Below are 12,544 nucleotides of genomic sequence, written 5' to 3' on the forward strand. Positions count from 1 at the left end.
AGAAATGCCACTGCCCACATTGCCAAGTTGTCCTCCAAGTTACAGGAATACAATTTTGGTATTAGTTATGTGCATGGCCGATTAAACCAAGCGGCAGATTTTCTTTCCCGGTTACCCCGATGTGATGGAAAAGAGGAAATGAATGTGGAAGAGGATTTTGATGTTGTGGCCAGTGTGGATGATATATGTAAGGTAATGCTGAAATTGACAATGAAAACATGTGGATTTTCAATTATTCCATAAATATAGAACACAATCTGGTCAAAAAATGTGTGATTAAATGGTGGCTTAGTATTAAAAGCTTTGTTGGTCCCTTTCATTCCTTTGCCCAGGAGGCTCCTAAGTTGTCTTTAAATATGGAATTTCTGTTCAATAATGACAAATGCATTCCACCTGTGAATTTATGGAACCCTCTTCCCGAATGGAGCCACCAAGGGCATTTAGGTATGACCGCATTAAAAAATCAAATGCGGAAACATTTCTGGAGGCCAGGGATGGATATGGATGCTGATCATTTTGTGAGACAATGTGAAGTGTGTAAGGTTGCAGACAAAAATGTCAAGACACAGGTTCCTCCTATGCAAGCTATTCCATGGCCGAAACATGCATGCCAGAAAGTGGGATTAGACCTTGTGGGACCACTAATGAGCTTACCAAGTGGAATGAGGTTCGCCATAGTCCTTATAGATGATCATTCCAAGTGGCTAGAGTTAAAGTTTGTGGAAAACATAAGCACCAGTAGCGTGATTGAATTTATCATGGAGGTATTTAGTAGAGAAGGCTTTCCTGAGAAACTGGTCACTGACAACGGTGTGCAATTTGTTTTTAGTGAGATGACTCAGTAGAAATGACCATGTTTTAGATATAAATAACAGATTTGCCAAATGAAATCATTATGTATTAACCATGATTGAAGAAAGCAATGGGGTGGAAAGATTCCCGCCCAGTCTCTCTTGTAGCAATTTTAACTAATTGAAAAAATAAAATTCACACTACTCAAGACTCAGTTTCTCCATACCCACAAGATAAAGCATGTACGCACAGCCCTATATGATCCATAATGTAATGGTTTGGTTGAATGATTTAATCATTATTTAAAAGAAAGCATACATTTGGCTGTGGTGGGAAATATGCCATTAATAGTTTCTGTTGTGAAAGGTTGTGGGCGTATAGAATCACGCCCATGCAGTCACAAGTGTATCTCCTTTCATGCTTTGTAGAGGTAGACAACCCACTTCACTTATTTGTTCTTGGTGGTTCAAACTCAAATACTCTGAGCACAAGGTTATCAATAAACATGGCATGCATGCAATCAGAAAGAAGGTCAATGACAAGCAGTGTGTGTCAAAGAGACAATATGACATGCATAGAGTTGCTCCTTGTAACATCTCTGAAGGCGATTTTGTGAGAATTAGGTGAGGCAGAAGGAAGAGTAAAGGTTTGAGCAAATTCTCTGAACCCATCTAAGTGATTTAAACTAAAAAGAGAGGTGTTATCATGCAGGATGGCAAATGTTGGAATATGAAGAGGTTGTCTAAGTGCACTTTTGATGAAAGTGGAAAAATGTCTGGGGAAAGTAGAAGTGGCATGGAACATGATTTAATGGATGTACCCAGTGAAGTGGGCAGTAGGTTATTGGATGAAGAGAATTCACAGGTAAATTAAGTATTGCAGCGTTGTGATTGGCTTACAGGAGGGGTGAGAGCATGCCTGTTCCTGTTCCTGAACTTCAGGAAAACGCGGAATGTGGGACCCGGCCCAGGAGCAGAGACGGCGCGGGACCCGGTCTGGTAGGTTTTTTTTTCTTTTAAGTTAAATGCACCTCGCTCGACCCCCCCCCGCATCCCCTCTTCTCCCCCCCACCCTCGAGTTTTGCGAGCCATGACACCTGACTTCCCTATGACAGGTTTCCAGCCTTTGCAGACTCTTACAACAGCAGCAATTGGCCGGTGTTTAGGTCTCGCCTGACCCAGCGCATGCGCTGGTCTGGCGAGACTTATTGAGAGGGCTCCAAAAAGTGCTACCAGGCCAGCCTAGAGCTACAGCGCAGGTGCGCGGGCACACGCGCCGCGCTTTACCGCGATCACTTTCACTTTTGCGGCCGCACGGCCGCTTGGCATAGCCAATAGGTCTCGCTTTTGGGACCTTATAAGTATTTAGTTATGCAACTGTTGCATGGCTAAACACTTATAAGGTCCCAAAGGCGAGACCTATTGGCTATGCCAATGCTTGAATATATATTTTCTTTATTTACTTTCTTCTTTCGTTTATAATGTTCTTATATCCTTCCTTGATGTTCCTTCTGCCACGTTTTCTTTATTTGCCCCTTCCTTTATTTTTTCTTTGCAATTTTCCCCATGTTGTTCACGTTTATTTTAGTCTTATATTCCTTTCTTCGTTTCTCCCTGGTTTTCTTCCTGCACATACTTTTTTTTCTCCCTTTGTCCACCCCTTCCTTCAGTGTTAACATGTTTGTCTACTTTTTAGGACCGCCTAGACACAGCTTTAGCTGTTTTGCCAGGCTCATGAAATACCAGTTCCAAGTGCAGCTGGCTGCTAGGAATCCCCTGCGCTGGTCTATGCGGGGGCTATTTTTAAAATGTAATCTTTTTTATTGCGAGCATAGGGGAGTCACTTTTAAGAGTTTGCATGATTTCTTTTTCTTTTCCTTCTTAGTTTGAAGCCCACCAGACAGCACATCTGTCCTATTGCAAAGACGTCTTGGGGACGTGCTGAAAGCTTACCTAGAAATGCATTCCAGCCATTGCTTACCATTGGCTTTGTTTTGTAACTCACATTGCCTTGCTTTCTGTTCACTGGCTTTATTTGTCTTAGGCCGTCCAGCATGTCTTTGTCCCTCCTGTGCAGCATAGCATGTTCATCACTTCTCTGACTGGCTCCGTGTATTCTTCAACGAGTACTTGCTTTCTCAGAACTCTTTTTTTGACGCCTTGGAGCTTGTCCATTGCTTTCCATTTGTTGGCTTCATTTTTGCTCTTCTTTGCTGCCTCCTAATTGACCAGAGCATGCCAACTTCACTTCCTCTTCTTTTCTGTAGAGCATGGACCAACTATTGGTTGATTTAGCTTAGAGTCCTTCAGCTGCCCACACACTGTTCGCGTTGTGATTTAGCTACTATTTTCTATATTTGACTGACCTTCAACCCGTTATCCGCGTTGCTTCTTCTCTCCCATCCTTGTGCTCCATGTTGCTTCTTTCACTCTCACCCCTTACACCCCATGCTCTGTGTTGCTTCTTTCCCTCCCTTGTGCTCCATGTTTCATCTTTTCCTCCCACCCTTGTGCTCTGTATTGTTTCTTCCCCTCCCACCCCTGTGCTCCATGTTTCTTCTTTCCCTCCCACCCCTGTGCTCCATGTTTCATCTTTCCCTCCCACCCCTCTGCTCCATGTTTCTTCTTTCCCTCCCACCCCGTGCTCCATGTTGCTTCTTTTCCTCCAACCCCCGTGCTCCTGTTGCTTCTTAACCCCCACCCCTATGTTGCGTCTTTCCCTCCCACCCCGTGCTCCGTTTTGCTTCTTTCCCTCCCACCCCAAGCTCTCGTTTGCTTCTTTCCCTCCCACCCCGTGCTCCGTGTTGCTTCTTTCACTCTCACCCCTTACACCCCATGCTCCATTTTGCTTCTTTCATGCTCACCTGGTGCTCCATGTTGCTTCTTTCCCTTCCACCCCATGCTCCGTGTTGCTTCTTTTCCTCCCACCCCTGTGCTCCTGTTGCTTCTTTACCTCCCACCCCTGTGTTGCATCTTTACCTCCCACCCCGTGCTCCGTGTTGCGTCTTTACCTCCCACCCCGTGCTCCGTGTTGCTTCTTTTCCTCCCACCCCATGCTCCGTGTTGCTTCTTTTCCTCCCACCCCTGTGCTCCTGTTGCTTCTTTACCTCCACCCCTGCGTTGTGTCTTTACCTCCCACACCGTGCTCCGTGTTGCATCTTTACCTCCCACCCCGTGCTCCGTGTTGCTTCTTTTTCTCCCACCCCAAGCTCCGTGTTACTTCTTTCCCTCCCACCCTCTGTTCTCCATATTGCTTCTTTCTCTCCCACCCCAAGATCCGTGTTGCTTCTTTTCCTCCCACCCCTGTGCTCTGTGTTGCTTCTTTACCTCCCACCCGTGCTCCATGTTGCTTCTTTCCTTTACACCCCTTAAACCCAGTGCTCTTGTGTTGCTTCTTTCACTCCCACCCCCTGTTTCCATGTTGCTTCTTCTCCTCCCTCCCACCCTCTTTGGTTTTGTTGCTTCTTCCCCTCCTACCCTATGCTTCATGTTTCTTCTTTCCCTCCCACCCTGTCCTCCATGTTAGTTTGTTCCCTCCCACCCTGTGCCCCATGTTGCATAATTCCCTCCCACCCCCTTGCTCAGTGTTGCTTCTTCCCCTCCCACCCCTGTGCTGCTGTTGTTTCTTTCCTTTTAACCGCCACCCCTCCTGCCCCCGGTGTCCATGTTGCTTCATCCTTTCCACCTGCATCTTCCTGTTGCCTTCCCCACCACCCGCTATAACAAAAGAAATAAATGACTATGATGTGGTCAGCGCTGAATGCGTCAGATCACTTTTTTTTACCATCCTGTTCCTTCAATCAATCAGGGGTTTGTTGAGTGCTCTACTCACCCGTAAGGGTCTCAAGGCACTGGGGGGGGGGGGGAGGGGGGAGGTTACGCAGCTCCGGTCAGTCGAAGAGCCAGGTCTTGAGGGTCTTCCTGAAGATATTCAGGGTGGGTGTGCGTCTAATGCTGATTAAGAGCTTATTCCAGGTCTTGGCTGCGATGTATGAGAAGGTTCTTCCTCCCGTTTGTGCTCTGCGGATGCCCAGGGGTTCGGCAAGGGCGAGCTAGGCGGATCGGAGGTTTCTCTTGGGACCATGGTAGGAGATCCTATTGTTGAGATATTGGGGTCTGGTGTTGTGGAGTCATTTGTAGGCGTGGGTGAGTATCTTGAACGTTACTCTCCTCTCAACAGGGAGCCAGTGGAGGTTCCGCAGGTGTTGGGTGATGTTTGTGTTGAGGGATACAGAGGACGAGTCTGGCTGTGGTGTTCTGTATGGTCTGGAGTTTGTGGAGTAAAGAATTGTTGATCCCGGCGTAAAGGGCATTTCCGTAGTCCAGTCTGATGGTTAAGAGTCCATGGGTGATGGTTTTCCTCGATTCGGGGGGGGGGGGATCCATTTGAAGGTCTTTCGGAGGATGCGGAGAGTGTTGAAGCAGGTGGAGGTGACGGCGTTGACCTGTCGGGTCATGGAGAGGGAGGAGTCGAGTATGATGCTGAGGTTTTGGGTGTGGTCAGTGGGGGTGGGAGGGCTGCCGACCACCAGGTGTTGTCCCACGCAGAAGGGGTAGGTCCGAGGACTAGGATCTCTGTCTTCTTCGAGTTGAGCTTGAGGCAGCTGCTGCTTATACAGGATGCAACATCCTTCATTCCTTCCTGGATGTTGAGTTTGGTGGTGATGGGGTCCTTGGTGAGGGAGAGGATGAGCTGGGTGTTGGCGTAGGATACTATGCTGAGTCTATGCTGTCTGACGATGGTGGCACCTGTTGTCTGTTTTCCACCCCCAAAGGTAAAAGAAGCACTAAGACGCAGCCAGCACTGCCAGTTTCATATTGCTTTTATTATAACTTTACTTTTAGCCCTGTTGCACAGCCATGCAGCTGTATAACAGGGCTACGAGACATTGGCTAAGCCAAATGCTCTCACATAGGTGCAAGCTATTGGCCTTGCATATACTTTTTCTTTTTCACGAGGCACTCCATGAGAGTGCATTTTCAGCTGTCTCTCCTGTGTGCTAGTTCAGAAAGCAGTACATGTGCTGTATGTCTTTGAAAAGGTATCTTGTTTCCTATCTTTCTGCATCACCGATTCTACTTATCTCTGGCACTAGCAGTCCACCAATCATGCATGCTTGTGAAAAACAATGTTCCGGCTTGTTTATTTTGGGAGTTGAATCACCCCCAAAATAATAATGGAGTTCAGAATTGATAAGCACTAGAGAGGCATTTACATTTTGTTTTTATTGTGTCACATTTGTTGTGTTTTAAAAGACAGGTCTAATATCGGGCTCCCTCTTCTGAGAAATTGCTGCTTATTCTTTCTAAAGGGATCTTGGTTTTTACCTTTTTTCTGACCACAAAGTTAAAGGATTTTTGTGACGATTTTGCTGGGTACTGGGAGTGAAAAGGGAAAAGCTGTAGGATGTTTTCTAGCACACTGCAAAATTTAAATGCCTGTAAATGAACCATACAAATAATTTAGAATATATTCGCGATTAAAAAAGTTCAAATAAAGCAAATTTTAGTCATTCGAATTTGTGGTAGAAACAAAGGTTTTAATTCTAGCAACCCAAATCACTACACTTGGCGATGCCAATTTCCACATATTATCGTGTGCGCGCTGTATAGTTTAATCAGTAGTACTGTATATCTTTGCAAATGTAGAAGGCATTTTCATGAAGAATGTGTTGGCAAATGGCAGTGCACTAGCACACCAGGCTTTAGTAATGCGATTGTGACAGTGTGCTTCAAAATGTACCTCCTGCGACATACTTCATCCCCGCCACTCTGCTGCTGAATGTTTGCTGCACTTGTTTATCGTGACATACTTCATCCCCGCCACTCTGCTGCTGAATGTTTTCTGCACTTGTTTATCGTGACATACTTCATCCCCGCCACTCTGCTGCTGAATGTTTGCTGCACTTGTTTATTGTGACATACTTCATCCCCGCCACTCTGCTGCTGAATGTTTGCTGCACTTGTTTATTGTGACATACTTCATCCCCGCAACTCTGCTGCTGAATGTTTGCTGCACTTGTTTATTGTGACATACTTCATCCCCGCCACTCTGCTGCTGAATGTTTGCTGCACTTGTTTATTGTGACATACTTCATCCCCGCCACTCTGCTGCTGAATGTTTGCTGCATTTGTTTATTGTGACATACTTCATCCCCGCCACTCTGCTGCTGAATGCTTGCTGCACTTGTTTATCGTGACATACTTCATCCCCGCCACTCTGCTGCTGAATGTTTGCTGCACTTGTTTATCGTGATATTCTTCATCCCCGCCACTCTGCTGCTGAATGTTTGGTGCACTTGTTTATCGTGACATACTTCATCCCCGCCACTCTGCTGCTGAATGTTTGCTGCACTTGTTTATCGTGACATACTTCATCCCCGCCACTCTGCTGCTGAATGTTTGCTGCACTTATTTATCGTGACATACTCCATCCCCGCCACTCTGCTGCTGAATGTTTGCTGCACTTGTTTATTGTGACATACTTCATCCCCGCCACTCTGCTGCTGAATGTTTGCTGCACTTGTTTATCGTGACATACTTCATCCCCGCCACTCTGCTGCTGAATGTTTGCTGCACTTGTTTATCGTGACATACTTCATCCCCACCACTCTGCTGCTGAATGTTTGCTGCACTTGTTTATTGTGACATACTTCATCCCCACCACTCTGCTGCTGAATGTTTGCTGCACTTGTTTATTGTGGCATACTTCATTCCTACCACTTTGCTGCTGAATGTTTGTTGCACTTGTTTTTTGTGACACATGGATTTTTCACAATCCCTTATACATCAGTGATGTAATATTAATGGCAGCAGCCCCACTCTGAAAATTGTTCGAACACCACTTGTGCATCCAATAGTGAAATGTCAGTTGATGCATGAGCCCTCCTGGTGCACATCTTTTCAACTATCCTGTTTCTACGCAGGTCTTGAAGGAATGCGAGTACGGTAATTGAAATAGCATTTGCTCCAATATCTGGAATGCACTTAACACTTCAGTATTGAATGTTCACCCACAAGTGCTGAAAATGACTAGCCACCATCAATATAGTGTATGTACAGATTTCTGTATTTGTTTTGTAATTCACATCTCAACAAAACAGAATAGCAGATTTTATTAGAATCCACTGAAAACAGTGCAGACACACTTTCAGGGGACTCCTCAAGAATATACAACTACACAGTGATATCATCAAAGGTAATGAAGGAAGTGTGTGTGTGGACACTACAAATAACTATTAGAAGAACCCCCAATATGCTCGTTTTATCAGCAACACTTATAAGGAAAGCCTCGACAAAGCAGGGTTTTTTATAGCACTCGCTACCTTAACTGAGCGTCTTCTAAGCATTCCTAGGGTTCACAGATGAGAGACTAAAGGAACAAGAACACTGTGAGGCCTTAGACTCTGTTTCATCCAAATTCATTAACCAAGTTACTTCCTGTGCATGCTTGACTTGCTAAAGGTAACGATGGCAAGCAGAGAAGGCTTATCCCAGGGTGCGGTAGAGGACAGGAACTCCGATACGGCATACCACAGTATTGTCAAATCTGTATCTCTTCTAGAGGCTAGAGGTGTAATTTCGAGGGCAGTATGGAATGAAACCCTCAACATAACTCCACAACTCATGGTCCATTCCATGTACGTCTGTCACTCTACTGAAGGTACCTTACATCCACCGGTCCACCTCTGCTGGCATCAGTGCATCCCTCAGCCGCACGGTAGACCGATACCTTTTGGCTTTTCTAAAACTGTTTGGGAGTACCCATGGTGTGTACAGCATCACTAAATACTATTAGCAAAGCCAATAGTTTCCAAAATCAAGATCTATTGTCTTTGCAAATGCTTCTTTTTTTGTTCCATATGGTTGAAAGTAAAAATGAAAACAACATATTCACAACATCCTTCCCAGGCCTTTTGGGGGTGCCAATTCTTGTTTTCTTCTTACTCAATTAACTACCTCCCTTAGTTATATATTTTTACTCTATTCTTATCGCTGTCTCTCAACTTTTTTCCACTGTTTTTTTTCTTCTGCTTTTGCCTTGCTTTCTTCCTATTTAGTCCACTTCTTCTACTTCTACTCCTCTTACAGTCCCTCCTACTTTATAATTGCATTCGGTCATATTATTTTACCATGTTTCCCATTTACTTGTTTCAGGTTTTCCCTCTTCACTTGCCTTCCCCTTCATATTTTCCATTCTTTCTATAAACATGCGTTGCTTTTGCTTCCTTTCTTTAAAAAACACAGTACCTTTTCGTTGCAGGCCCCTTTTGTTCTCCTTAATTTCACAACTTCATATTCACTTTCACTTTTCAGAATTTTCTTTTAACTTAAGAAATCACTCCTGTCTTACCTCCTTTCTTTATTTGTTAATTTCTTAATTTGAAATATTAATTTTTTCCCTTTATTTCCCTTCTCACCTATTTACTAGGCTTCTTTTGTTCCTACTTTTTAGCTCTTTCCTGCACCTCTTTGCCTTCTGTCCACCTATTTTTTAGTGCTGTCTTTCTCTTTTGTCTCCTTTATTCACAGTGACTTCAACCCCTTTCTTTGTCTTGGTTGGTGTTTTGTTACACGCAGTTGCCTGCCAATGCTCTCTTGTTCTTCCATTGTGTTGCATTTTTTTGTCTTTTGTGAGCCTCACCGTACTCTCCTTTTTTTTGTTCCCGGTATCTCTAGCTCCTAAGTACGAGGTGTCATTGGAAGCCCCCACCATTCCCAGGCACCCAGAAGACCCCACAGAACTGGTCTGTATAGTATCTTCTGCCGATTCGTCCAGCAGTGTGCGCTTCTCCGTAGCCTGGTATTACGCGCCCGGGCAGCGCAGTGATGCCGTTGCGGCCTCAGAGCTGGTGGCCACCATGGACCAGGACGCCGTGCTGCGGGTGGAGAACAAGTACCGTGACCGCGCCCAGAACGGGGACTTTGTTTTCTTCAAGCATGATGTCTTCAGCTGCACATTACGGATACGGTGGACCATGGATTCTGATCAGGGGAGTTATTACTGTGTTGTCGCTGCATGGAGTAGAGAGGGAGACGCTAGCTGGACCAATAGCAAGGAGGAAACTTCTAAGCATGTAAACATCTTCTGGCCGTCTGAAGGTATGTGCCGTGTCGTGGTGTGGCTGCCTGTGCTAATATGTGTCATTGCTGAACACCACTGATATCCATCTTACAGCACATTGCTTTGGTCTCAGGAGTACCTTGAGTAGAATAAAGACCAACATCACCCTTCTGTAATGGAAATCCCAGTTGACCACTTACAAATGTCTTTTTGATGGGTTCTTTGACAGGAGCTACTTTATTCTTTACTTTGGACTTTAACTGACCAGTAAAAAACATAATTACAATTTTTCTGCTAATACAAATATACCAGCTGAGACAAGTGGAGGCTATTGGAGCAAAAACGAATCTCGCATAAGGAACCATTTTCGAGTTCCAACTGTATTTTTCTCCATAAATTAACCAATTTGCAACAGCTCGATCTAGTTTAAACCATTTGAAACCGGTGAAATAGAATTTCCACCAGGGATTACAGTGGTTATTGCATCTTTTAGGAAAGGTGTGTCCCTGATGTGACCTCAGGGACAGTAATGGCTGTAGTGTGGGCATGTTTTCTCCTCTGTGCTGCTCTCTCTCCTGAGCAGAAGTCCCTCCAGGACTTCAGATTGTGTGGTGACAAAGAAACACATAAGACACCACCATATCCCAAGGAGAAGGTCCTGACATTTAAGAATTCATCGAGGCACACAGCGAGAGAGCACCCTAGAGGGTGTCAAGAGGTACAAAAAAAAGAAACATCAGGTAACTCCCCAACGGTTCCCAGATACTGCGCTGAAAGCATCAAAGTTGAAGGACACTAGGACAGTTTTGACGCTGAAACCTTCAATACCTGTTGGCAAGGCGAAGTTGAAAGAGTCCAACAGGTACAAATAAAACAATACCATCGGAGTCTGACACTCAGAATCCGCTTCGATGTCGAAAGGTGATCGAGAACATTGAAGGCACAAGGAACCTCCTGCCAAGGAGACTTCAACACTGATGCTGAAGAAAAGAACAGAAACAGTCCATGTCGCCCAAAACGCTCTCAATGTCGTGAGAAAAACGCAATAAAATGGAGGCCTTGATGAGATGGAAGCAACAGTTTGACAACTCTCTTAAATCAATTTAAAGATTCCACAAGAAAAAGGCACAGAACAAGAGGACCACTTAAACCCAAACCACAGGAGTTGGTCAAGGAAGAATTCTTCTAGTATGAGGAAACGGAAGGACTTGTTGTGAAGGATCCCTCCCAGGTAGGAGAGATTGCAGAGGCATGACAAGACCTATATGCAGATTCGCCAGAGGAAGGGACCGATTCAAACCTGTCCGGACCATCACCACTGATGAAGAGGCCAGCAGGCACCCTTGGGTATACAGCTTAAAGATCAGTTGAATCATGTTTACTACTAGACACAATATTACCTGATCATTAGAGAAATCAGCTCCTGCCCATGTTGGCCAGAGTCTTGAACCAGGGTCGGGAGTCGTTCAAAGAACCTGCAAACTACAGAGCAATCACACCCAGAGTAGAGAAATAATACAGGTACTGTGCTAGAGACGCCCCTCCCCCTTATATAAAGGGAAACACTGTAGCAGACTCAATAATTGTGATTACAGCAGGAAAGAGAGCAAACGCTCCCACCTCAACAGGCCCCCCTCTTGACTTGGAGAGTCGGCGGGTAGACGTGGCGGAACGAAAGCTGGAAGGTCGTCAGCAGTGCAGTGGTGCACTGCTCACTCTGTTGTGCAGTTGGACCGGTATGCTCTTGAAAGTGATTTCACACCATTATCCATCCTACGCAATTTACTAGTAGGAGGAAGGATCGGAGGAACCAGTAAGGAAGAAAAGGTGTGTTTACGACAAGAAGCCACTGACCTTGAAAACAAGCATTGGCATAGCCAATAGGTCTCGCATTTGGGACCTTATAAGATCGTCCGGAGGGACCGAAACGCCAACCAGATGGGAGGAGGCATCGCCATCGTCCACAGGAGCACCATCCGTCTCACGACCAGCACCGACAACACCCTGACCAGCGCCGAACACCTGCATTTCCAGATCCACACCAACCCGAACACCACCCTCAGAGGCACCCTGATCTACCGACCCCCTGGACCACGCACACAATTCAGCGAGGACATCGCCGACTTCGTCAGCCCGCATGCCCTCCCCTCCGCTGACTACATCCTCCTGGGAGACCTCAACTTCCATCTAGAGAACAACAACGACCGCAACACCAGCACCCTGCTCGACAACCTCGCCAACCTGGGACTCAAGCAACTGGTGTCCACCCCCACCCACCTCGCCGGACACACACTCGACGCAGTCTTCTCTTCCAGCACAGACATCGACTTCAGCCACGCCACTGAGCTTCAATGGACGGACCACAGCTGCGTCCACTTCACCTTCAAGAGAACGACGACCCACCACCACCAGCAACAGGCCGCCCGCAGAAGCTGGAACAAGATCACAGCATACCAGCTCGCCACCTCCCTGAGCCAGCACCCTCCTGCCAGCTCAGCGAACCCCAGCCAGGCCGCCGACAACCTCACGAAATGGATCAGCAACTGCGCGGACGAACTCGCCCCACTGAGGACCCCGCCTAGCAGACCCGGCAGCAAGAAGGCCCCATGGTTCACCGATGAACTCAAGAGCTCCAAGAAGAACTGCCGAGCCCTCGAGAAAGTCTGGAGAAGGGAACCGACACCGGACA

The 12,544-nt window shown here is 46.1% G+C and overlaps 1 protein-coding gene across 1 annotated transcript in view; it reads left to right on the forward strand.

Moving 5' to 3' along the window:
- The window catches only part of LOC146817387 (uncharacterized), a 65,050-nt gene that overhangs the window by 12,171 nt on the left and 40,335 nt on the right, over nt 1-12,544 (forward strand). Inside the window, exon 2 of the mRNA XM_085609631.1 lies at nt 9,471-9,893. Within this exon, the coding sequence (XP_085465757.1) occupies nt 9,471-9,893 (423 nt within the window). The remainder of the gene's footprint in view (nt 1-9,470; nt 9,894-12,544) is intronic.

Source organism: Triturus cristatus, chromosome 6 (assembly GCF_964204655.1).
Source record: "Triturus cristatus chromosome 6, aTriCri1.1, whole genome shotgun sequence".
In the NCBI taxonomy this organism is placed as follows: domain Eukaryota; kingdom Metazoa; phylum Chordata; class Amphibia; order Caudata; family Salamandridae; genus Triturus; species Triturus cristatus.